Here is a 26,919-nt window from a genome sequence, read left to right as displayed (position 1 = left end):
AGCCCAGTTCAAGGCCAATGGTAGCCCAACGCTCGGCCTTATTGCTGCTGTGGCATGTAACCTCAAGCCTGGTGACTCCCTACCTTTGATGTGGTGGCAATGGCACCTTTGGTCAAGCACCCATAAATGCCCTTCACAGGATTGCATCCTCCAGCCGCCAGCAACGTGGCCCACATTTCCAAGGAAGAAACATTTACCCCTCCCTTGTAAAAAAATGATTTTTCTGCACAATCCAATGTAGTAAGACCCTATGAAAAAAGTGTGGGAGCTGAAGGCAGTGTGTGCTAGGTGGGAGGAACAGAAGGTGGGTGAAAAAGAAGTTGGGCCGTGGCTGAGCGATGAGTCTGACAGGTCGGTTTGGATCCCAATGGCTGCACTTGCACATTGGCACAGCGAATGTGAAATCATGAGCTGCTATGGAGCACGCGAGAGCAACGCTGGAGCACGTCGGAGCAGGGAGATGGCAGGGGTTCATGCTGGGAAACATCCGTGCAGCCTGGCAGAAAAGGCAGAGGGATCCCCAAAGGTGAGCACCCCGAAGCAGGTCTGGAGCCACTGCCTCCAGCTACGTGGGGTTCCAGCTGTGCAGGAAACCAGCTGTGCACGGCTCCAGTTGTGCAGCTGTCCAGCTGTGTGGGGACGCAGCTGTGCTCAGCCTCCAGCGGGGCTCCAGCTGTGAACTGCTCCAGCTGTGCGGGGCGCCCCAGCCATGCTCCCCTCCAGCAGTACACGGTCCCAGCTGTGCACGGCTCCAGCCATGCACCGCCCTGGCTGCGTGAGACTTCAGTTGGCCGTGTGTCTGGCTGTTTGGGGCCCTGCCATGAACCGTTGCAGCTGCCTGGGGCTCCAGCTGTGCATGACTCCAGCTGTGCTGGACCCCGACTGTGCATGTCTCCCTGCAGTGCGTGTCCCCATTGTGTGTGTCCGAGCTGTGTCCCCCGCAGTGGACAATGTCCCCACTGTGCGCGTCCTGGCTGTGCAGTGTCCTGCACTGTGCTGTGCAGTGGTCTGCAGCCTCGGCAGATGGAGCTGTGCAGCTGTGCAGGCAGCTGTGCGCAGGCAGGATGGGAGCTGTGCAGCTGTGCAGCTGTGCAGGCATCTGTGCATGGGTAGGATGGAGCTGTGCAGCTGTTCGGGCAGCTGTGCATGGGCAGGATGGGAGCTGTGCAGCTGTGTATGGGCAGGATGGAGCGGTGCAGCTGTGCAAGCAGTTGTGCAGGCAGGATAGGAGCTGTGCAGGTAGGATGGGAGCCGTGCAGGCAGCCGGGTGTGGGCAGGATGGGGCTGGCAGAGGGCGCTGCAGCGGGCTGAGCCCTGCGCCGTACGGACCCGTGCTCCCTGGGGATGGCTGCCTGGCCCTGCCGTTGTCACAGACTGAAATCTGCCCGCAGTGTGGCTGTGACCCCCTCTCCAGGCCCCGAAATGCTGCATGGTGCACCCCAAACCGCAGCCTGCTGCACCCCGACACGTGCCATGCTGCACCCCAAACCACAGCAGGGTGCACCCCAAAGTGTGGTGCACCCCAATGCATGGTGTGATACCCAGCCAGAGCAGGGCCTGTCCCAGGCAGCATGGCGGGTGGGTGGCAAAGGCAAAGGAAGAAATAAAAGAGAACTATTGCATTGAACTGAAATCCTCTACTTGGGCCCATCCGAAGCTGCTTCAAACACCAGCAACAGGAGTGGAGGGGACCCAGGGACCCTGTGTGATACCCAGGGCAGGACTCACTGCCAGCAACGACCTCCTCCTGTGGGTAAATCTCTTCTGCAATATATACATTTTTTTTTTAATTGCAGCAATCTTCTCTCTGCAATGAAAAGCTTGCCATGGGGATGAGGATGTCCCCAGGCTGGTCCTGCTGTCCCCCATGGGTCAGCCCCCTTCACCTTGGGGGACCTTGGGGACAGGGAGTCCTCATAGATGGGCTCCTTGTGTCACCCCAAATTGGACATTCGGGAGAGCTGAAACACCTAAACGCACCTCAAATCGCATCAGCCGGGCCACAACCTACCCTATCCTTCCCAGCCAGACCTGGGATCCCAGCCAGCGTCCCCGCTGCTATACTGGGATACCGGGGGGGAGACCCACCTCCCCTTCGCATGGAGGCTACCGTGCCATGAGTCCTCGGGCTCTGTTCCAGCACCGCAGACATGATAAAATCTGCGCTCTGTGCACCAGCCCCCAGCTCCTTCCTGTTTTTGACTACAAAATTGTTAGCGCTTCGGATTTTCATGTCTTTTTTTTTCATCTGTAGGACTTTCAGGTGAACTCTAAGTCAGTGGGACCGAAATCTCCTCGCCTAGCAAACCGCTTCCAGCCCTTTGCAAATCGTTATGGTTGGATTATAACCTGAGAAATGCTCCATCCCGCTGGCTGGCACACAGAGGGACACAGTGCTGTGGACCATGGTGTGCTCAGGGACACGGGGCATCTGCCATGCAAATGTGATGAACACGAAGCAAACCTTGGTGGGGCCAAAATGCGAGCAGAAGCGTTCAGCTTCCAGGCACTGAGCACCCGTTGCAGTAAAACCAGATTTCTAAAAGTGTTTTTGCTACTTATGCAAACCGGAGGCGATTGCTGTGGCTTCAGCCATCCCCGTGTTCGGCGTCTGATGGCCCCAGTGCAGAGACCTGCATCCCTGTCCCCAGCCAGGCCCGCTGTGAGTGGCACAGGACACCCACAAACGCTGGCTTGATGGCTTGGCACAAAGCTCCCGCCGCTTGTTGCTATTCAGATGAGAAATCTGCATTCTCAAAGGATTTCCTTGGAAGAACCCCAAGATTTCTTCAACACTTTTCACTGGTGGAGAACACCGCGAGCGGCTCAGGTCGCAGCAGGGACCAGCACCAGCTTGCAGCCACCGGCGTGCATCGCTGTGGCGGATGGCAGGTGGGGATGCCTGCCCTCGTTCCTCTCTAACTCCTACGGACCAGGGGGAAAAAGAACATGGAAAAACTGCCCCCCCCTGGAAAACAACCCAGGAGAGCAGGCACAGCGCCTGTGTGCCATGGGAAAAAGCAACAGAGCTGGTTTATTATTTAATTTCCTTGCATCATGGTTCCTATTAACAATGCCGACCTCTGGGTCAGAAGTTTCCTGGCAGCAGTGGGGGATCCATGGGACCCTTGTCCCCGCGCCCCGGGCAGCTGGGAAGGGCTCGACTCCTGGTGCAGAGCGAACAGCAGCTCATCCCCAGGATTGACGCCTGCAGGCAGGTTTACAGCTGGTGGAAATCCCCCTGAACCCCCAGCTCTGTGGCCTCAGTGGGAAACTATGTCGAGTATGGTGGCCGCTTGGCCACTGTTGAAGTAGGGGCCATAACGTCCATCATTAATGCTGGCAGCAAGGAGGGGACAGCATGTGCTCCCCCTTGTCCCGCAGGCCCGAGGCTGGAGGTCCCAAGCCCCTCCGGCTGGGCTGGGGTCCCACAGCATCAATGCCGCACACACCCCAGCCCCTCCTGTCCCCAGCCCCAGTGAGCGCTGCACGCCCCGCTGCACTGCACAGCCCAGTTGCATGCCCCAGTTGCACGTTGCAGATGCACACCTGTTGCATGCCCCAGTTGCAGACCTGGGAGCCACCCCCTCTGCACCCCGTTTTCCTGCGGGTTTTGTTTTCCATCCTGCTTTCCCCCCACTATCTAAGCAGCAGTGATTCCCAGCCAGTCTGGGCGCAATCCGGGGGTTGTGGGGAGCAGCACGGTGGCACCCACGAGGGGACCACTGGGGACAGGGAACAGGCCCCCATCAGCACCGTCCATCTGGGCCACTAATGAGCAAGGAGGAAGCACTGCATGGCTGCCTCCGTGCTGACGTGCTTCCGATGCTGAAGGAAACTATGCAAACCCCAGCGGGTGTTTGGGGCCAGTGGGAGTTTCGGACGTGAGGACAGTAAAGCAGAGCCAAGACGTATCCTCATCCCTCGAGGAAAGGAGGGAAAGCGAGCCAGTAAGCTGCCCAGCACCTGAACTGGGATTTCCCATCCCAAAAATGGAAGGGAAACAGAAGGGATTTGGGTTAGTTTTGTGACGTAGCTTCTGTCGGAGTGTTTTCTCTGACGCTGCTGAGAAGGAGAAGTGAAAGGAAGCTGCTACCTCAGCGCCGGAGCACCACCACCGTGTTTGCATGCACTCATGATGAAGCTGCTGCCTGGCAGAACTAGGTCACTGGAAGGGAAAGAAATAAAGCAAGGGAAGGCTGGCGGAGGGGAGGGGGCCCGGGCAGAGCACCCCATGCCTTACACCCGAGCACACCACCTCCCCCCTAACTAACAGTCTGCTGGCTGTGGGGTTGGTGGTTCCACCGCCACTTCAGCTCTTTGCTGTGTCCTAGTTGGCCACTTTCTCCCCCCAGAACTGCAAATGTTTTTCCAGCCCGATAACCCGTTTCCTAGCGTTAATGTCAGCTGCCCAGCCCGGGGTCAGCTGCGGCTGAAGTCCCCTTCCGCCTGGCCAGGAGGCGTTTGCGTGGAGGTGGGTTGGTAACGGCTGCCCCTCTGAAGCCCTGTGCGGGGAGGCAGGTGAGGGATGGGGGATCCGCGCTTGCACGTGACTTCATTTCGGAGCGAGCGAGCAGGGAAAGCCTGCGGAGACCCACGTGGTGCTACAGCAGGGGCACCCCCGGCATCACCCGCAGCGAGGGTGGCCCAGGGTCCCCACCATCACCTCACCCTCCCACCGCCTGCCAGCAGGATGTTTTTTTTACTGGAAAGTTCGTTGTTTTGGGTCAGGCCGGGACATGAAAGCATCCCACGAGCCAGCCCCGGTGCCGCCCCGCGCCGGGCGAAGGCTGCGCTGCCGGCCGCGGCCATCGCCTTCCTGTCTGCATCGCCTTCCTGTCGCCGCTGCCACCGGCACCGCTCCGCCGCCGGCTGCCGCTCAGGAAGGCAAAGGTCTCGCAGCTGACCCGATGGAGAGGGCAGCCGTGCCCTCTGCCCGCAGAAGCCCTTCTCTTCCCATTGTAAGACAAGGGCTTCATGTGCCTGCTGGGTTTCGGGCACAGGAGGGTTCCGTTTTACTGAGCTGGTCCCAGCCCAGCGAGCGTGGCTGCCTTCGCCTCCAGTTGAGATACAGCCCACGGCGACCTGTTAAAAGAAAGGAGCACAAAGAGCCACAGGCAGGGTCATGCTTTCATTTATTCACTTCATATAAAAATCTCTTAAGAATGCGTCTGAACACAATATATAATACTATAACATACATCGTGTGAAACTTTTGGAAACAATAAAATAACCACCTGGAACAATGCAGTGTTCAACAGACATACAAACCCATTGATCATGCACAACTGTGCTATTTTCATTAACTAGTTAGTCACAAGTTGGACCAAAAGCTTGAAACGTATTTTACAAACTGAGATTGACACCGCTTAGATGCCAGACAAGCTTTGTCAGAAGAAGTTTCACAGCACAATTATTACATCAGTTCACATTTTTGTCATAGAAATTCACATTGGGTTGTTCAGAAATCGGAACGTGACATTTAAAAGCCGTCCCGTTTGCAGGGGTTTCTTTTTTTGGTTCACTCCCCTCCAGGATTTCAGCACTTCCAATCACTCGCCCTGGGGTCCGGTGTGTGTGTCCCCCACCCTGGCTCGCGGTGAAGACGAACCCCCTGTGGGCGGCTGCCAGCCTAATGCCCTCCCTGGGTTGCGTCTGTCTCTTCAGCTATGTTCAGGTTCTTGTATTTTATGCAATACAAAAGGTTACAAGAAAAAAAGGCAACTCTTATTCCGAGTTTTCTACACAATTAACATTGCCGCCCTCAGGCAATGTTAATTCATATAAATTAATAACTTACAAAACATTACAGTATATACATTACGTAATAAATACACTGTTATAAACAGTAATGGAGGTGTTAGAGCTCAAGGCAGTGCAGGAGGAGGATGGTGGACCTAAACCTAGGAAACGTGAACGACAGGCGAGAGAAACACAAATATCCGAGCGTGCAAATTCCACTGAGCCAAGGAGCTGCCGAGGGGGAACGCGCGTCACACGCTGCCTTACCACACTTACTGATATAGGTACTGCGCTGTGCCGGGGAAACAAACTACCCTCTATCCTGCGCACGACAAAAATCAAACCCCGTTGAGGAAAAAAATACTGTTATTCCTAGCAAGCGAACAGAGACGGTGCACGACGGCATGAGGTGACTTTAAACGGGTCGCCTCGGGTATCACGAAGACGATTAAAGGTGCGGTAATGCAAAACAGAGGGGTTTCCCTTCTATTTAGTCTGTAAAAGTGATTAACTGCAATAAAGTGACAGGTATTGCCCATGAAAAAAAGGAAGACTGCTTCTTGTAACAGGAAGAATCAAAAAAGTATCCGTCAATTTTGAAACACTTTGTGTCGCTTTTTATACTAAACTCTGTGTATTGAATTAATAGACTCTTGAAAAGACATGAAAGTGTTTACAAAGAAGGCACACAGGTCTGCAGACAGGTGGTCAGGTGGACAGGTTTTATATGGAGAGTTATTAATCAGTAGTTTCTATCAGTCTAACTGGTATAAATTCCAAAACTAACAGTATAAAATCTCTCAGTTGTGTGTCATGTACTCTTCAGTCACTACCCAAGCCAGCTCCAGGACAACACGATGCTCTTAGCTGACAAGGCTTAAACCACAATGCAAATCACCTGTTAATTTCCTGAGCAATCATTCACTACACGATCTTTAACCCTGACTCCAATCTCAAGTAGCTGGGAAGATCTTTCAGCCAATGTTGGACACAGGCCTCAGACCCAGGCTGCAGGCTAGTCCGTGAGACTGCTTGCATGCTCGCTAAGTGTTTAAAATCCACTCATACACGTACAGGACATTATGTGTCGACAGGAGACGTATCTTCTGTCACAATTTCTATGTTCGCCTCCCTCTGGGAATCCTCTTCCCCCGGGTCGGCCACGCAGAGTGTCTCTGTATTGCTGAAGTAGCCGATGCTCTCGCCTTCCTTCTCCGGTCCATCCGAATCCTCCTCCTCCAGCGTCAGTTCAAACTGGAACTTCTCCATCAGGCTCTGACAGTCCCTGCCCCGCTCCTCCAGCGGAGGAGATGGGCTCTGAGGTATCATGCTCTGGTACCAGTTCCTGTTGTCCTCCAGCGTGTCCAGGATGTCCTGGGCATCCGGCTGCACCAGGTCAGCCCACGTCTCCCAGAGCGGATGGACGATGTAGTCAATGAATCCCACCTGAGAAACACAGCAACATGCACGCTTAGGGGAAGGGAATGGCTAGCAGCAGATAGGTGGCTATAAAAAGTTCAAATACATTATTTTTACAAGCAAAATACCCATCCCAGAGCAAGGCCCCAAACCAGCGCAGTCTAACTGCAGACAGAACCACCTGACAACCTACAATGCTGGGCTAGGTTGGTGTCTTATCCAAACATCAAACCTTGGATGAAAGTTTAACTAAAAGCAGGAGCCACCTGGAAACTGAGCGACGGAGCTGCCAATCCTCTCTCTCGCTGCATGCGTGGTTTTAAATACCCCTGTAGGTGTCCCTTCTTAACCCCTGCCTTGCAGAAGCCGGGGTAAGCCATGACTCTGAAGACAGAATAACCCACTGAGGGATGCCTCCTACCAGCTGTTAGTGTGGAGAGTCATTCTAGGCAACCACTGCCTCTGCCCTAAGCACGGAGAAAGTTTGCCGAGGCTCAGGTGTATTTTACCACGGTGCGTGGTTTGTACCTATTCGGAACCGCTTTACCATGCTGCATCTTTAATCATTTCAGCATTTCTCCTCTGTTCTGCCAAAGCAGCCACCGTGTTTCTCTGCGGAGCTGGCCCTGGTAGAGATTTCCTTTCCTCTCACTTTGTTTCGGAAAAAGCACAGAATGCAGGTCAGCTCATCCCGAGAAGCACTCCTCCCACACGAAGGCGGACAGACCACTGTTGCCCGACTCCCGTGGAGTGACGTGCCAGTGGTGGAAAGAGTGAGGGTTGTGGCTGAGTCCGTCAGGCCTTCCGCCGGCTGGCGCGTAAGCTCTGAGCTAAACCATTTTTCAATTGTCTGACTAAGAGGACGTACGTCCAGGATGGAGAAAACTGAATGGCCATAAAGAGGATTGAAATTCTTCCGTCTTGGCAAAATGTGTCACTTCTCTCCTCGCTCCACTGGACAACATTTCTGCCCAGCAGGAAAATGGCTCTCAGAGGGCCCAGACTCAACGTGCAGATGTTTGCTTTGGAAATCACACATACCTCCTTCAGACACAACAGGATGTCAATAGAACCATTAACATTCAATTGTAACATACTGTTGAGGCAGCTTAAACAAAAAGGTGATGAAAATTTCCTGCAGCACATGTTCCGGACGCACTTTTAAAGTGAAAAAAATTTCTGTATGGTTAGGTGATGGCTTCGCTGCCACCCAAAACACTCGAGAGCTGCACAGCACCAAGGGCTGGAGATCGGTCACTTCGTAACCAGGTCATCGTTTCCTTAAACAAACATCCCACATCACGGAATAGCTGGCCAGACGGCTGAGCCCTGATCTTAAAATATTTTGATGTAAGGAGGTACCACCTAGAGCTTTGAAATACTCGCATACTATTTTCAATCAATTCCTTGTCTCACTCCAGAATGGACACATCACCTCCATTTCTCCTTTGCTGCTAGTTGGGACTTCAGTGGTGGCCATTTTGTGCAATTCCTGTTTTTTTTGCACAGCAAAAATGCCATTTTGAAACCTCTGTGAAGTGCGCATGTGAAACAAAAAAACTAATTGGGGCTCACATGCAGAGCACATGGGCATTTTCTGGCCAAGCCTGGCCAAAGGATTCATTTCTTGTTAGCTTAACAAATAAGACAGATTTTTCCAACAAAATCACCATGCGGTTGAGTGAATAATTTTGAAACCATTTGGCTTAGCCCAAGAGGACATTTGGAAATAATTATCATCAATTTTGTTACTTATTCAAGCTGAAAAACCTCGATGATGACTTGCTCGAGTCATTTAAAAACAACAATCAAGACACCATTATATAAAGATCGGAATATGTTTAGGCAAACATAAATTACCGGCTTCATTACAGAGTAACTGGGTGAAATTTTACAGCCTGTGCTACACAGGTCAGAACAAAATCTGACCTTGAAACCGTTTAATCTATGAATCAGAACCAGCGATGAGCCAGTTAATCTCAGAAAAAAAAAAAAAAAAAAAAAAAAGACAGACATATCCAGCTCCTTTTAAGGTTTGTATTGACACAACTAAGTATTTCTTTGACTTCACTCAGCACACAGCAGCTCCACCAGACCTCTAATTTAACCGGTCAGATCATGCACAGCAAAACTCTTCTGAACGAGGCTGAGTAACGACTGACATCCAGATTTTCCCAGTGTCCTGAAGTGGATTTCAGCTGGGAGAAGCTCCTAACCCTGCAGTTTGATGGGGCTGGCATTGCTAGAAATGTCTAACACGGGGTACAATGTCAGCAGGTTTAGGAGGTGCTAATGAAGGAGGCTGGAGGGTGTGAAGGCAGATGAGAGCCAGCAGAAGGAAGGGGAGATCAGAACTGCACTTTTCAAGCCTGGGAGACAGAAGGAAACCAACTCACGCGGGAAACTGGGACACAGAGAGGGCAAGACGAACACGCATTTGGAAATGAGGAGACGCCAAGGGGTACATAAAGGAGTCTGAACAGCCTCGCCAGTCTATATGAGCTTCAGGCACAGCTGGATGTCAGGGTCAATCAGAACCAAGCCTCTGAACTGCTGGCTGTTTGCCTAATTGTGCTAGAGAAAGCAGATGAATTTTGTCTCCGCTTTAAAAATACAAGCTTAGGCAGTACAAAAATGCAGCTCATAGCCGATTACCTGTGATTTTTCCACTGAAGCTGTGTGTTTGTCGCACATCGGACTGATTTCCATTCCTCTTTCTCGCTCTTTGTCTCCCTGCTGGAAGAACTCCTCCATGATCCTGTCCGTCCACTGTCGGTACAGCTCCAGAGACTTTGTGGGATTACTCAAGTCCGCACAATGTACCATATTTCGGAGAACCTGCAATTACGTTAATCAGAAACCTCATAAAATCGAACGGAAAAAGACGATGGTTTCAAGCTGTATCTACTTGCTTAATTCAGAACACTTCACCACAGGACTCTTCGATTATGCAACAGCCTATAAAAATATTTATATCATAACATCTCTGTATATTCGACTCGCTGCTATGGTCTGCTTCAAAAGCAAAACGTGCTGTATGTTTTTCAGACAACCCGATACTCACACCGGGTGCAGTTGTGGCAGTGTTAATTACATCATGCAGGTTTGTTTGTGAATGCAGGTGCTTCCCACCATTCAAAATTTATTTCCATGCTCTCAGATGGTTAAATGCTCCTGCTTTATTAAATGAGTAATATCCCTTCCACACACACGGAAAATGTGCCTGACTAACTGCAGCCGCAAGGATTCAGACCTTCAGTGTGACCTGTTTTAGCATCAGCAGTCTTAAATAAAAACGTAAGGAGGGTTTTCCCATGAGTCTGTCCTTAAGAAGCTGGACATCAAAATGGAGAGAAGAACAGGATGTATCTTGTCCTACTAACTACGTAACCCTGTTCCAGTACTGCTTTGTCATTTCTGTAAATCAAGGATTAGATTATATAGGGAACGTATTGGACATCACAAAGTTCAGCTCAGTGTGAGAGGTGCTTTAGGTAGGGAGGTACAAACTAAATTCTTGCAATCTCACAATGCCATAGAAACTTGCTACACTTTTTTGACAGGAGAAATGAACGGGAGAAAGCAGCATGGAAATTCAGGAGCCCTCAAAAACTCAGCCTTAGAGACTGACTTCAGAAGAATGTCCATGTTCGCAGCTCCATGCTCTCAGTGTTAAAAACATAATCCCCTTTTCCTAAAAGATATGGGACCACCTTGTACCTCCTTGTGGTGCAGAACAGAAGAAAACGATTGCTGAAAATTTAGGTCAGGGCTTCTATATATGGCCCATTTAAAAGCCACAGTAAACACAGGAGTGTGGTTTCTTCAACCCTGAACAAAATACACGGAATCCAGGAACCTTGGCTGACGTACCTGTATTCTGTCTGTGTAGTTGTCCAGAAGGAGGACTCCTGAACTAGTCACTTTCTTAGTTTCCACCATAGTCTTCAGATCAGCTAACAGACTCATATGCTTGGACATATCTGTCGCCAACACCTTTACAGAAGTGAAAATAGCATCTCAATACAGGCAACCATACAAAGAAGCCAGTTTTCTGTTTAAGAGGAGGAGCAGCATGTGCATAGTTCATACCATGTCGATCACCATCTTCCTGAGCGTCTGACGCTGTTTCTTCGTCAGGTTCTGGAAGATGTCACAGTGCTCCTCTTGAAGCAGTTTGAAACCCACAGCAAGATGGTGGTTCTCCAAGACGGATTCATCGTTGTACATCAGGGCTAGTTCGGAATCTAGCAAAGCAACACAAATATGTGACTCCAGCACGTGAAACGTGATTTCAAATAGCGAACGCTTGTCCTGGGTACTGAAATGTTTATCTCTATGCAATAAATCGGGAAAAGTTTTCTTTTTTTGCTTCATGTGTGCCAAGAGCGTGCGGTTTTCTAATCTGAGCACATATGTACATAATATAAACAGGCCTTTGCTCGGTCCTAATGAACAAAACAGTGCTTGGTTGACTTAGTTACAGGCTTCAGAATCACTGACAACAGAAAGGATAAATCCTCCAAACACACTTTCCAAAAAAGAACAATACCCCTATTTTGGAGTCAAGCTACAGGCTTAGCCTGTTGCAGAACACAATATGAACCACAATATTTAGCTTTATCGTTGTCAATAGCAATAGCATTATTTATCTTATATCAACAATATAAACTGGCACTCAGGACTGGAAGAATTATTACCCATTAGCAAGTAGTAATACTGACAAGATTCAAGGGCACTTTGCAAATTGTACTACAATAGCTTCCTTTGTTCGGAATTTAATTTTAATTACTGCTTTATTTCAAAATGTCTAACTAGTTTACTGCACAGTATTTTGAGAAAGCAATGCAGTCTGAAAGTCATAATTTGTGACCTCGCCGTAATGGAAAATGTATTTCCATTCGTTTCCAAGTTTGCAGATGAAGTTATTGCTGTATTTGAAACAAAACTCACTTGTATTAATAAGAAATTGATTGGAGACCCCGGGGTGATCCACATCATGAATTGCAGCTGCAAAAATTGCAGCAAGGATTTCCAAATCAGTGAAGACGGCCTAGGAAGGAAAAAAATCCATTTGTCAGAGAAGTCCTTATGTTTCATCTCTCAGCAGTTTGGGAGGCTGATTTAGAGAAACAAATTGTGCTTTTTAAATTAGTTTTCCGAGGACAAGATATTTACTCAGAAGAAAGGTCTACAAGCAGCATGTGCTCTCAAAGATGAAACAGAGACTACAGGCAAAGCTGCTGCTGCAATTTCTTAACGGTGATTTCCCTGGCAGTAAGCTGAGCCCTCAGAGGAGCAGGCAGCACACAGCTTTTTGCAAGCCTGAGTGCTACTGGTGATTGACTCAGCTTAAGGTTTTTCTTCTATGTTCACACAGGCAATGTTGTGCTTTTAAGCTGCCATCCCACCTTGAAGCATGACGACTACCCAACACAAAGCTCTTAGCTCAAACTAGGTAACTCACATCCAGCGCAGGGGTAGATAGCAGAACATGCGTGGACTGGGCAACGTCAGCAGCATGGAGGCTGTTGTGGTAAGCTACATCCGAATGGTAGTGGTCTTCTAGCGTCATCATGTACGTTACGAAAGTATCTGATGAGATCTTGAACGTTTTCAGTAGATCTCGCTCCTGTATAATAAATGGTACAAGCATACATGCATGTATCAAATACAGATGTCATACTGCAGAAGGCAACAGAACAGAAAGAAATCAGAAACTAAAAAGAAGTTGTAAAAGAACAGCAAATTTATCAGAAAATCACAAACCTGAAATATAGCGTACATAATGCAGGTGAGTGGCCTGTTGTGTGAGTACCTCGCAACATTAAATATGTTGAGACCCCACTTATTCAGATCTTCCAGTTCCTTTTGAAAGGACAAAAAGAGAACGGTTACAATATTTTTCAAGACAGTTCTGCATTTATCACTTGCGCCACGTCTTTCGCATTTTCCAAAAGTTTAAAACAATGCAAATTCACTCTTCCTTATGGTAATTACCTGAGTGCATGAACACGTGTACTTAATAAAGTACATGAACACAGAGAAACTGTGAGGGGCTGATGCCAAAGCACTTGTACAAGGAGATGACATTTCTCTGTGTGGCAGGGGAATTATTTGTGATGTGTGTTTCTGAGCAGCAAGAAGAAATGCCCTGACAAAGGCCCCATAGGCAGTTTGCTGGACATAGTGTTGCTACACATTCCTGTTTGATAATTGCTCTTCCCACCCTTCATCATATTTTTTTTAAATTGTTTTAGGAATAAGGAATTAAAGAACTATCAAGGAACTTATGAACACAGAATCTGCTGCTAGGGCCTGGTACCCTTAATTACAGCATTTGTAACGGCCACATCACTTCAGGGATACCAACTCCAGTTTTACAAGGAGGGGGCAGTCCAGCCAGACAGTCCATCCCCAGCTTCCAGATAATACCGATTCTCCCAGAACTGCAAGAATCTGTCATACCTTGGCCAGATGGTCTTCCTTTTCTGTTTTCACACCAAATCGTGAAATGCTGGTGTTATTTAAGCTTGAACTATGCATTAATTTTTTCACTCCACTGATCTGTGTCATGAGCTGCTGTTTTTTCTTCTTCTCTCTGTCTTTTTGGGTGGGAGAAGGAATCTCCACATCATTCTGCTTGTCTGTAACAAATAAAGGTGAAATGGGTCAACATTGTTTGCAGTGCGAGCACCCATCACGCCTCCCCAAAACCAACCCTTAGCTTTGCTGATTAAGCAGCTCTGCACACCGGTTCAAACCCACATATTTCTGCTGGGGCCTTTCTCTAATTCTGGGATCGAACCGAACCAAAATCAAAGCAGAACAGTCACAGAACCTCTGTGTGACCTCTGCAAGACTGAACATTCCCACTGAGCCCTGCTGGGACATGAAGTGCCAGGCTGTGTTCATCGTAGCCATTGTCAAGCTGCATCACTTGGGGACACAGCACATACCCAGGAGCTAGCTCTCCATGCCAGAAGGGCACCAAGTTCTGTTTATGGCGAGATCTCAATTAGTTTTTATTACCTATTTTCAGAAAAATGAAATGTATGTTCAAACAACATATTTTTTCCTCAATAAAGTACATAAGTGTGTATTTTCACATTCACTGGGTCGATACTTACCAGGGCCAAACCCATCTCTACACCCCCTCTTCCTAAAACACCAACCCAGTAACAAATCTGCGACACCGATTTATTAGAGGTTTGCCCTTTACAACTATGTATAGAATAACACACAATGCACAGGTTGTTATTTCTAGTGTCACGCTCAGAGATAGTAACAACACTAGTGCTCAGTGAGTAGGCACCTAGTGGGGCACAAAGTTGGCTGTGGAGCTGTGTTTAATAAATGAACCTATCCACATGTGCTGGTTACTGCCTTTACAACTGATTTATTTGCTGCATTAAAATGGAGACAGAGTGGCTCACTGCTTTCATACTAACCAGTTTTTCATGAACTTTTAGAAAAGGCTACTATAATCTCTTTGCACCTTTACACAGCTGAGGACCTCTGGAGGGACTAGACATCTAGGCATTAGTTAGTTTTGCCTTGGCTTAATTAAAAATCTCTGAAATAAGAACTACCAGTGTGTCTGCAACACTGCAATTAAGAAGGAAGCCATTATTCACAGCAAAAGTCAAGCTGACATCAGTGGGTGTTTCCCTTGTGTGTTTTTGCTGGACAACAGAAGGACTTTGCTCTATATAAGCTCCTCAGCAATGACTAAGGCTAAGGCAACGTAAAATAGACATTCTTGAACAGAAATCTCTAATTTGTTAAAACATGTCCCCACAGCGGTGGCAGCACAACACCTCTCGCCCCTTAGGAAAGGGCACGTGCTGAAAGGCCGTCATGATCTTCCCAGTTTATGTGATCTGGCCAACGATAAAACCACCGTTTTTCACCTTTGTCCTTCATACGGATCTAAAGCTGGCGCCCTTGCTCTCACTGACTGAGCGGTGCCTGCAGGACTGGCCTCTCTGCAGAGGACACCGCTTCTCGGTGCCTTCCTCAGCTCATTGAGAGGTGCCTTTCTCATTAGCTCATTCAGTCAAGAGACTGAATGAAGTCAAGTGGTCTGGTTTTAATATCTGTAAGTTATCCCCATCTAACAAACACTGTTTGGAGATAAAATGAATATTGTACCCACATATTTATCTTTTTTTTTGTTTCTTCAGCTCAGTTGTAAATTCCTGTTATTTTGTGTATTCACTTAGTTTTAAACCAAATTTTAGGGGGAAAAGAAGTAATTCATAAAAATGTAACGGCATGACTTCCTAAAAAAGCTTCAAGACCTTTTTAAAAGCTCTACTCATCTCTTTTTAATATGAACAATCAAGTTGCAATCTGGCCCAATCTGGAGAGTCTGCATCACTTGGCATTAACATGGCCCCAAGTGGCTGAGTGGCCCTCACACTGCCCCAGGACGGCCGTTACAGAATACACAAGAAGAAGCAGAATAGGAATGAATGAGACCCTTGTCAAGACCTGCAAAGGGAAACACAGACACCTGCCCCAGCCTGAGTACGGTGAATAATACAGCCCCATTAGCACCAGCAGTAGCTTCAGCTAACTAGGCCCTGCTGAGGTACAGACTCCACTAACTTCGGTGTATGTGTGGTTTATTATTTTATATTAGGTCCACAGTATCAAGGCACATTGGGTATTTCTGCTGCAGCACATCCCGCTCCAGAGCCATATGCCTACTGGCAAGAGCTGATGAACAACAAACTCCCTGAAAATGCCATGGTGGCCATGCTCCCCGGTGCGCTGTGTACGCTCCAGGCTCTCCAGCCGAAGAAGTGGCCTGCTGGCTGGCAGCGAGGCAGTCTTGCTTCTACTCCCGGTATTAATTCATGCTCTGGATGTCATGATTAAGCTGAGTGATAAGACAGAGCCAACGGATTCCCACAAAGCAGCTACAGACTTATACGGATTATTAATGATGTGATGCGTCCTAAATGCACGCAGTAGTTCCAGTTGCAACTGGCTATTGGAATCACTTTAAAATCCCTTAATGGAAATAATTGTGTGTCATACAGTGAATGTGTTCTGGGCCATCTCAACTGCAGGGCACGATTCCCCCACGAGCTCTGGCATCCCACACACACTCAGCATCTGAAGCTGCTGGAGTCACAGATACGTGTATGAGGGTCCTGTGCTAAGCTTCAGTTTATAAGCAAATGCTCACAAATTCTAAAGCTGCTTGAAAACACAGAATATTACATTTTTCATATCAATTATTTTTGTAATTGGATTAATTCATGCCAGTGGTCCTACGAGCTCCTACTCCAACAAAACTAATGACATGCAAAATATTCTCTTTACTTTTTATTCTGACTTCCAGTGCAAAATGAGCAACTATTTAATATATAAAATGTCTAGCCTGAACCTACCTGTCTGAACCCTGTCTCTGAAGGGGGAAGATGCAGCTGTGTGAGGCAGCAGTTGGAAAGATGAGAGCATGCAGTTGGGCTTGTGTGACTTTGTCCTTTACGTAAGGTCAACACAAAAATCAAATATTGCATCATGCAGCTCCCAGTTAGCTTCATTCAATCTGAACAGAAAAATCTTTTGATTTGGAGAATGAATTCTTCTGTGGAGGGACTTATTCAAACACTGTATTATTTTCATCCCCATATCTACTTTGAAAGTGAAAAATCAAAATATTTAAATAATGCTCTGACCCAAAGGAAAACTGGGGACAAGCATTGACTGGTGGGCATTAGGCTGCCATTAATCGTTATCTTTGAGTCACCCGAAAGCTTGGGATGCGACACCTTACCCAGGAAAGTGTTGGAAATGTACTCGGACACCTGGTTGCCGGAGCGGCTCATCTCAGAGAGGTGTGTCAGCTCCCGGTTCAGCATCCTCTTGAACTGGAAGGGGAAGAGCACATACAGAAAGATGGCATTTTTCTGAATGCTTTTCCAAAATAATACAGCTTTATCATGAGCAAGTCCACAAAGATGATGCTAAAAGCAAAATTCTGGAGATATTTGGAATGGAGTCAGCGACATACGGTTTTATTTAGATACTGTTCAGCATCATCATGACTACATATTTCTTTTCAGTACACTAAACTACAAAATTAATTTCCTCCTAAAAGGCATATTGACTTTTACTGTAACAAATGAGAAGGTAACATTTCAGGTGATCTCTCTGAAATATCAAATTCTTGTATTGGTTTTAAATTCCACATCCTATAACCTTCTTTTGTTTTGAATTGTATAAGTTTGCTCCATTTTGAATTATGCAACTAAAAGACAACTGCATATGTTCAGAACATAACAGAGGAGAAATATGCCATAAATCTTAAGATCTGCTTGGACCATTACAGTAAAATGTAGGATTCGAGCATTTGTTCACCCAGACATACATGCACTGATCCCCCCCATTTTCTAATCACATATTTTCATTGCCGCATTTTATCCCGCAACAGTGAATTCCCAAAGGAGAAAAAAATCTACATACATGTATGCCGCATGCACAGTACACACATACATTTATCTCTTGCCATACAGGACACATAAATAACCATTTAAAAAGCACGTTTTCCTTATAGAGGTTTTATCCGAGCAATACAGCACAAAAAGCAGTAATTCATAAGCCTTCAGGATTTAAACCCACCTTAATATAGCCCCAAGATACAGATAACAAGTAGTTTGCTTCAGGCATTTTGGAAAACTCCACACCACCGTCCACAAATCCTCACGGAGAAATCACCGGTCAGACAGGAAAGCTCCTCGGGCACACGGACACCCCCTTCCCCAGTCAATAAAAAAAATCAGTGTTCATCAAAGCCGGAGATCCCCCAAAGCCCAGCAGTTGCTAATCTCAGACAAAGCCAAGCTTGGCATAGCATCCTTGCAGAGCGCTGAACGTGGGTGTATTTGCTCACAGGAGAGAATAATGAAATCAGGGATTGCACGAAGAAACGAGAACTAATCCAAATGTATTCAGCTGGATGGCTGGAAGCACTTATGAATTATGAATCGTCCTGGTTGCTTAGTTGGCTGAAGGGGGTCCCCGCTCCGCATCAGCCTTGCTCAGCTGAACTGTACGACAGAAAAATGATGCTGGTTTCTGAGGGGTTGCCAGCTTTAGTAACACAGCCATCTTTTTATAAGGAAGATTAAAATGGAGGAAGCTCTGTGCATATTTAAATAAGTCAAAAGTAGGCAGTAGTCTCTTCTCCTTTTCTGCTTTGTTTTAATCCTCTTCACCACAGAGACTGAGGATTTTCAAAGCAAGTCTTCACATATGGATTTTTAAAAGCATAATTTTTCACATTTTCGGTGGGATCACTATTTTTTTTCCCCTACACAGTAAAGGGCAAAATGTATGAATGTAGCAAAATGTACCTTTACAAACTGGAAATATTTTTCAGATAAAAGGTATAAAGTAATAATAACCTTAAATCTGTAATGTCAGTCTGCAATTAATAAATTCTTTCTTACAAGAATATGTTCACAACCACATTTTAAGATTTAATCTTTAATTTTTAAACTGAAATGCATCACTTCATTAGGAAGTTGTAGCTGTCCTTTTAGCATCAAATGTAAAGAAAAGCACATTGCAGTGAGTATGTGATACAGCTCACAGCATGGAATCATGGCTGATGGGCAGCACTCACACTGCTTTAGGACAACCTTGGTGATTGCTAGCTGCAATATGACACGACAATGGCGAGGATTCTTAAAATAAGTGTGCCATCTTTGGTCTAAAATTATTCCTGTTCTCCAACTGCCTTTGTTAAATGTTATCAGCCTTACTTGGCATGACGTCACGAGGCTTCCTTGTGTCCTGTGGGACCTGCAGGGCACGGGGGCAGCCTTTGCTGCATCGCAGCCCCGGTCCCCACGCCAAGAGCTGAGAGGCAGGGAGATGCAGAGCCTGCACACCAGAGCCCAGGCACAGCCCACAGCTCCCTGCTTGCGCAGGCTGCTGGACCAGCACTGAGCACCACAAAAATCACACTGTGCTGGCCAGGAATGGCTCCAGCCACTGCTCAGCACCGTCCGGACGGGGCTCCTCCTCAGCCTTCCAGCCAGAAGAACCACAAAGAGCAAATGAAGTTATGAACCCACCTTCTTCTCCCAAATTCGTGATTATCAGAGGTGGAAAGCTGATGCCACTTCCCTTTTACCATGTGGCTATCTGCTCAGGCTCTCCAACCACCATCTTGGCTGTCAGCAACCTGCCTTGCCCTGCCACTGTGAATGTCACAAAGCAAGGTAGCACTTTTCAGGTCACTCCATCAGTTTAAACACTGTCTCATAGTATACAGGCAGGGGCAAGATGTGAAGCAGGCAACCTCACGGGACACAGGCAGAAGCAGGATGCTGGCTGCCCAAGAGGGCATCCCACAGTGCTGGGTTGTGGGCATGGGCTTTGGCTCACAGGGTCTCCACTAAACTTCATGCCAACCAAGAGGGACAAAAGCCTTTTTGAAGCTCCTAAGAGAAACCTTAGTGACAGAGAATGAGAGCCAGCAAGACTAAAACCAAGTAAGAGAAAAGCCCGTGGGAGGAGAGGAGAGCTCTGATCCTGTCATTCCTCACAGTGACGTATTTTTGCCGGTCACAAGCACCAGCCACCAACACGTGAGCACTCCCACAGACTTACAGTGAAGCATGTGCTGAAACATTTCTCTGGATCGAGGCTTTATCTTTACAAGGCAAATACCATAATCAGATGATCACACAAACAACTTTTAAGCAACGTTGAATCAGTTGGGTTTTCTATACAATTGCCCTTTCAGACAAAAAATCCCAAGTGGTGGACAAACATCAGAAAAAAATGCCTTTACCTCACAACTGGCTTCATAAAGTACAAAGGTTAGCTGCAGCCTTTTCACAGAGGCTCAAAGCAATTAAATGGCCTCCACAAGGTCACCCAAGCCATCTGCAGCAGAGATGAGGACAGATAAAAGACTTTGGGATTCTCATATCTGATCTTTAACCAGAAATCTGCCTTCTTCATCTCCTCCAACAGCCTTAATCTTGCTCACTTTGCCAGACTTTTAATCAGCAACCTTTTATAAATGCAGACAGCAGTATTACAGCACTGCTAAACGGACTATCGAGGCCAAACCCAGCCGAGACACCCACAGTGCTATGAGAATACCCACACGCTTTGCAAAGTTTATTGCAGTTCACCATCTGAACGATGCTGGCACCTAAGCAGGATTTATTAATAACACGATACCCTTTAAAAAACAACACAGTTCAGCACGGACTGAGGCACACTGGCAGCGCACTCGGTAATCACAGTGTCTTCACTGCTCATGGGGGTATTTGGGATTTTTCCTGAGCTTCCCTTGATGTCAGGATGCTCTGGAGCGACACTGCTTCCTCTGAACTGCTTTGCCATTTGCCTGCAGGGAGAAAGCGCGTTGCTGCCTCTCTGCACAGATCAATGACTGATGTCATGTGCAAACCTCTGTAACGATCCCTTCGTTAAATCGATTTGACGGCAAAGGGTAAAACAAACAGATTGCACGCTAGCAATGAGAAAATACCAACTGCGTTGCCATTAAGCAAACAGAAGTGTTGCTGCTCTGAAGAGCTCGTGTAAGAGCACAGCACGGCCCTCAGCTTGGCAATTAGGATAATGCCTATCAGCAACATGTGGACATGTGCTGTTATTTTCATAATTAATAATCATCTCCATGCCTTTTACAAAGGAAATAAGCACCGATAACCTCGCTGTACAGATGGGAACTGAGGCACACATAAGAACACGCGTTCGCGCAGACGAGGATGTACACGGGAGGGGATGTCCACCCCGGCTCGAGGGGGTTTTCCCTTAAAAAGAAACAAAATCGGGATATGGGCTTGGGGCTCCCTTCTCTCTACTCCAGTCTCCGATCACAGGACCATGCAATTAACACATTCGACTGATGAGAAGAGTGCAGAACACATCAATAAGATGAAGTCTCAACTGAGATTTTTAATAACCAAATACACATGGCAGCACAGCTGACCTTCCCAGCCAGTCACAGAGGTCTAAAACCATCTGGAGGGTTGTGTGAGAAAAAGCCATTGCATCGCGTGGAGTTTTCCTGTTTTGCATGCTCTGAAGTAACTGCAGAAGTCATCTGAACCAAATTAAGTCTCCCAGAAATTGAATCATTCTTTGATTACCAGCAGTGACCCCTTTTCATGAATCCTCTGGTAGAGGGAATCACAGTTTCTTTCCAGTTGTGCGTGCATGTGGTAATTTCCTTGATTACTGTTGGGAAAGTTCACTCACAGTTCCCCCCTTGGCTGCCCACATCGCACCCTCGCTGCTCACGTTTTCTCTGCACCGGCAGTTGAGCTTTTTGCTTCTACTTCTTCAGCTACAGTGTGGGGCTGAGCACTGGCTCTGCAAGGACACAACCACAGGGACCTCTGCGGGCATGCAGGAGGGCAGTGGCATTGGCACAGGGTGCATGGCAGCTCCTTCCGCCGCTCGGCAGCTGATCCTTCACCCCCTCCTAACCAGACACTCTGCAGGAAAAGCTTGCTTGCCTTCAGTTTTGTGCAGAGGAAGAAAATCTGGCCTAATTTATGACAGGATTTGCCAGATTTAGGAGCCTGAGCACACTGGGAGTGCACTGGCTCCAGGGCCACCAATGTGATACGGGGTGGAGTCCAGGGCAGCATCCAGCCAGACGTGGGAGATCTCCCTGGTTCTTCAGTGTGGAAAATCCCACCTTTCTTCTTTATGGAAGAAAGGACTCTCTTCCTTTCCTAGGAAGGTTAGGGGGAGCCATGCAGCGGCACACACAGTCCTTGGCCTTTCCAGCCCTATGCCAGCTCCAGCGATAGTCCTGTTGTTATTCCTGTTCCTATTCCCCTTTGGAGTACAGCATCAGAGGTGTTCCTAGTGCTTTACAGGGAGAATAAAGGCAGGAGGATGTATCTGCTGATGATGTAAATCCTTTGAAGTCGATTTATACCAGCTGGGGTTCCCCGAGGCCAAGAGTCCTTATGCAAAGAGGCTGTTTTAAAAAGTTTTAGTCATTTGCTGGAGCTGAGGGCAATTTCAAGATAAAAGAGCCGCTAAGATGCTGCAAGGCTCCAGCCTGGAGTACCTAGGGACAGTGGGGTCCCACCCCACACTTTGATGGAGGAATCTCAGTGCAGATCTCCAGTGTGTAAAGATGTTTATAAACTCTGTTCCTGGCGACCCACCCTTCTGACGCAAACATTACACCCCTCGCTCTTCCACCGCTCCTAGAAATCCTTAGAACAAAAGGATTTGTGGTAGGAGGGTTACTTTCGCCTTTGATTTCAATGCAAAGGCAGCTGGGCTGAATCCTTCTCAGCTTAATTGCTCAGGTAAATTACTGCAGGTCCAGAGGTGCAATTAAACTTTGGTGTAACTCCATTCATTTCAACAGCTCTTCTCCTGGGAACAGTGGGACACCCAGCACCTGGAGCTGGGAAGAGCTGACACTCACCTGCCCGTGTGATGGAGCAGGAACGAGGGAGTCCAGCCGGAAATTATTTACACGCAGGAGGGAAATTACTCAAAATTACTCATCTGTGTATATGGCAACCAGGTCAAACAGCAAATGTGTAATGCTTTTGTCTGGACCTCTGATCACTTGAAGGGAATGGACGTGACATTCATGCGCTACTGCAGATTTTCTAAAAAATGAGATAAATCTCATCACCTGTGTTTGAGAAGCTAGAAGAAATATTTGTGAATCCCTAGCCCTCCTTTCCTGACCTTGTTCCTGTACTGCACAGACACCTAACTCTCAGACAGACAAAACTCCTGCAGTTAGGATTTCACCTGAGCACAGGCAGAGCGAGGCTCACAGGATACAGTGGTCAGTACCAAACCTGGGCACCCCCTGCTCACTCTTGAGATGGGCAGGGAAGCACATCTCTGGCACCTCGTAACTCACTGAAGGTAATTTTTCATTGCTCTGTTTTTATTCAAAAGTGCATTTGGAAAACCTGGTGATTTTGGAGGGCTGGAGCATTTCTTTTGTTGTCTCTTAAAAGTGTGCAAGACAGAAGAGTTAAAATTCTTTAATTTGCAGGAGCAGTAACCAGATCGTTTATCTGTGCCTTTCTGATGTTACATCACTTACAGAAAGGACCGTGTCAAACAAATTTACAGCTGACCTTGTCACTTCATAATTTCTATTGATTTTCCTTTTTAAGCAGTCATAGGAAGGTGCGTTTAAATGCTTAAAGAAAAAATGAGCCCATTTCACACTCATCAGTACTAAAAGAGAAAGTTTGCGGACATACTTCAGTGCCTGAAGAAAAGTGGAATGGTTGCAGTCAACTCTCAGTTATTAAAAAAAATCAAATGCTTTTGCAACTTTCCAGTTCTTGTTTCCTAAAACAATATAGTTTCTAATGTGCTAGAAACTATTTTTAATGAGATACAAAGTACTTTTTGTTTGGTTGTTGTTTTTTTTTTTTTTTCTGTTTTCCCTTCAGCTTATTTTTTAAACCAAAAAGTAAACACACAGTGATGAAATCTCCAATTTCACATCAAAGGAGAGTTGATTTATATATATGTTCAAAGGAAAACTTTAAAGGAGTAACATCATGACCAACTTGTTGGCCTTATTAGAATAATTTGAAAATCCACAATGTAAATGTTGATAAATAAATAGCATGTTGCCATAAATCAGCATGTGGCTGCTCATGAAAGCAATAACATATATCTGATGTAGACAGAACAATATTCAGATTTTACCCATAAAGTTTAGCATTTCTGAAAGCAGCAGAACCTCCCTTGGGTGGGACATACTTACGCAATATGGGGCTTAAAAACTGATGAAGTGGAACCTGGAGCAGGAGTGTTATCACCGATACATTTCCAGCTCATTTCCAGACAAATGAAACTTGAAATATGCAAATTGCATTAAAATGCTGGAAAGAAAAAACTCCCTATCGGATCTTGCCTAAGGAAAGCACTGAGAATTAGCACTGCCTAGAAATGATACTGAATTTCCTTATTTAAAAGCAGGCTTGGGGCATGTTACTCACTTGCTGGGAACTGGTAAGGCAGAAGAAAAAACCCCTGCACCCGATGGATGCTGGGGAATTGGTAAGGTCATGGAGAAACCACCCCGTTTACTTTCCTGAAAATGAATGTGTCATGTGTTTGTAAGGTGTGCCCGCCTGAGTTTTTGTTGGCACATGGAGAAAACGCCTGCCATGCCCTGCAGGGCCAAATCTGCCTACCACCTCCTGGGTTGGGGCAGTCCTGCAATATCTATTGCCGATGAATTCGAGTCTCGGTGTATCCAATACCTTTGTGTTTGGTACCCAACAGCCCTTGGTTTAGATTTACATTTGTTTGGCTTGATATGAAATACCAGGACTTAGAGAGTTTAAGATTTCACGCTGCATGGTGTGGCAAAGCACATATTGCTTGTCTCCTCAGGCAGAAAACCCGTGGCAGCAAGGTATGGCCCAAGCTGAAGCTTTGGGTTCCTTTGGAAGAAGCTCAGGTCAGTTCCTGCTTCACCCAAAATGCTCCTCTCAAGAACAGGTCTCTTCTAAACAATTAATACATGCAACTCTATCTGGAGTCTCGTGTCAGCTTATTAGATTGTGTACAGATTTCCTCACCAGCAAGTACCAAACTGCACACAGCAAGAGCTCTCAATCAGACAGAAGCTCAGCAGCGATCCCCTGGGAATTGCACTCTTACTCCATCATCGAAAGGTGCATTTTATAACACAAAACAAATTGCACTGTGAGGAGGAAGGACCACACAAATGATACAGCCAAGGGGTAACTCCCAAGACTAGTACCACCTTTCCCAGAGCAGCTGAGCGCAGCACAGTGAGCACTCACACCAGTTTTTTCATCCCAGTGCTGCTTTTATTCTTCACTTGAACAAGAGACGAGCCAATAAAACCGAAAACAAGCAAAGCCACTTGTTCTGTGAAATCATTTTCACAAGGGTTTTTACCAGGTAGAAAAATGTTTGTTGTGTTAACTGCAAAAGGAGAATCAGGAAGAAGAGAGGAGTACCAGCCCCAGCTGAAGGCTAGGAAGCAACACAAAATTAAAACCTACAGCAGCTTGTTTGTTGACATAAAGTTGATTAAAGAAAAGACCTGATGCAGCTGACAACATCTGTGGCCTCGAGAGTAGATAGCGCTCCAGAAGGCTGCAGATCTCAGACCAAAATCTTCTGTCAGTCACACCCATGCAAACCACACTGATGATGCCTCGAGTGCCAAAGGAAGCCAAATGACTACGTAAAAGAGCCCACAAACCAGAGCCTCCCCAGCTGCTCATCCCTGCCAGGGCAGGCAGGGAGCAGGCAGAGGCATCCCTGCTCCTGTGGGGCTCAGGGGTGAACCGTAAGGAGATGCTGGACATTTGGATGAAAAATGCCTGGATTATAACCAAAATAAACCAACTGAGAGGGAAGAGCATTTGTCATTTAGTAAGACAGCAACGCAATTAAACACAGGCTTTTGTTAATCGTATGAAGTAGCAATTTAATTTATATTTGAGTCAGGCTATGCAGTTGTCATTTAGGCAAATCCAGTTGGGGTTTCACCTGAGTAGGAGAACAGGCTTTGGAAAGTTCAAATAACCTTGTGTCCTGAGATGACTTTTCCAAGACACTCGTGGTGAGAAAAACTCGGGCAACTCTCAATCTGTTTGCTTCAGAAAACCCAGGATAAAGAGTAAGTCCTGGGAAGAAGTCAGTGTAGCTCTAAAACACAGTATGCCCCCCTCCCAAAATGTGGCAGTTGGTCCTGCCAAAATGAAAATGAGCCTAACGCAAGCACCAAAACCATACGGAAGGCACTAATTAACGTAAATAGATTTATATGAAAAATCCCTCTCACATAGAGATAGGCAAATGATTTGCAGAGTAATTTTTATGTGGCGTTTGCCCAGCTGTGCTAAACGAGCAGCAAGGTGAGGCACTTCTCGTTTGTTTGCTTTAAATACAGAGCAAAGGCTTTAATCAGAGGAATCTCTCCCTCTAGGAGCTCTGACAGATGAGCCTTCCAACCAGTACATCTCCACAACATGCTCTGGCTTTGATACCACCACATCTTTCAATAAAGTTTCACTTAGTGCAAATATTTTGATTACCAGCTGCCCCACCAAAAGCAGTTGCTCTGCAACTGGGTAAAAAAGGAGGAGTTCAGAGTCAGGCTCTGGAAACTGGTCCACAAACTCAGGGTCAGGATTAGGACTGCTCCAAAGATTAAATCCTACTCTGAAATCCTTCACAGCTCACCCTCATCCTAAGTGATGCATCTCTGAGATTTCATGTGTCTCCAGTATCCTCACTTCACTTCCAGAGAGGTCACTGCTCTGAACAGTTAGTCACTTTCTAGTCCTGCCCTCAAATCATGATTCATTTTGAACCTGCCTTTGAGCTATTATTTATTTAAGCCCCACCCTAATGTCTTATAACGTAAAAGTCTGAGAATGTAGAACTTTAAAACCTATCACATTCTAGTACAAGCAGAAATGTTTAAAGGACATGCTAGAAGGTCCTGTACACCGTTGTGCCCCGGAGGATGGCAGCTCCCCAGAAAGGGTTCCGGGAAGATGGATTTGAACCGAATTTCAAACCACAAAGTCTTCGTCTCTGCTGTGGCTATCTGGACATGCATCAGCAGCACGTATGGTGTGTGGCCGTGGGATCTCCCCTCGTATGGGCTTTTCCCACCCGTTTGCCGCAACAGTCCCAGAAGATGAGAAAGCATCGGCCACTCAAAGTCACTTTTGCTCTAGGAGGGTATCA

General features: G+C 46.8%; 1 protein-coding gene across 3 annotated transcripts in view; it reads right to left on the bottom strand.

Moving 5' to 3' along the window:
• Nucleotides 1–5,118: 5,118 nt before the first annotated feature.
• PDE4B (phosphodiesterase 4B) overlaps nt 5,119–26,919 on the bottom strand; it is a 188,173-nt gene continuing 166,372 nt past the window's right edge. For 2 of the 3 annotated variants that reach the window (XM_086462173.1, XM_086462174.1), the window contains 9 exons: nt 16,955–17,048; nt 13,630–13,808; nt 12,931–13,029; nt 12,629–12,793; nt 12,115–12,214; nt 11,254–11,408; nt 11,035–11,157; nt 9,817–9,999; nt 5,119–7,188 (listed from right to left, as the gene is read on the bottom strand). In XM_086462173.1, coding sequence (XP_086318299.1) covers nt 6,823–7,188; nt 9,817–9,999; nt 11,035–11,157; nt 11,254–11,408; nt 12,115–12,214; nt 12,629–12,793; nt 12,931–13,029; nt 13,630–13,808; nt 16,955–17,048 — 1,464 coding nt within the window. In that variant the 3' untranslated portion in view covers nt 5,119–6,822. Of the gene's footprint in view, nt 7,189–9,816; nt 10,000–11,034; nt 11,158–11,253; nt 11,409–12,114; nt 12,215–12,628; nt 12,794–12,930; nt 13,030–13,629; nt 13,809–16,954; nt 17,049–17,799; nt 17,848–26,919 lie in introns of those variants that run through there. The other variant, XM_009947911.2, reaches the window with a different exon arrangement.

The sequence above is a fragment of the Leptosomus discolor genome, chromosome 3 (assembly GCF_034619465.1).
Source record: "Leptosomus discolor isolate bLepDis1 chromosome 3, bLepDis1.hap2, whole genome shotgun sequence".
Taxonomy (NCBI): domain Eukaryota; kingdom Metazoa; phylum Chordata; class Aves; order Leptosomiformes; family Leptosomidae; genus Leptosomus; species Leptosomus discolor.
Note: the sequence above shows the minus strand (reverse complement) of the source record. Positions and strands in the feature narration are given on the sequence as shown.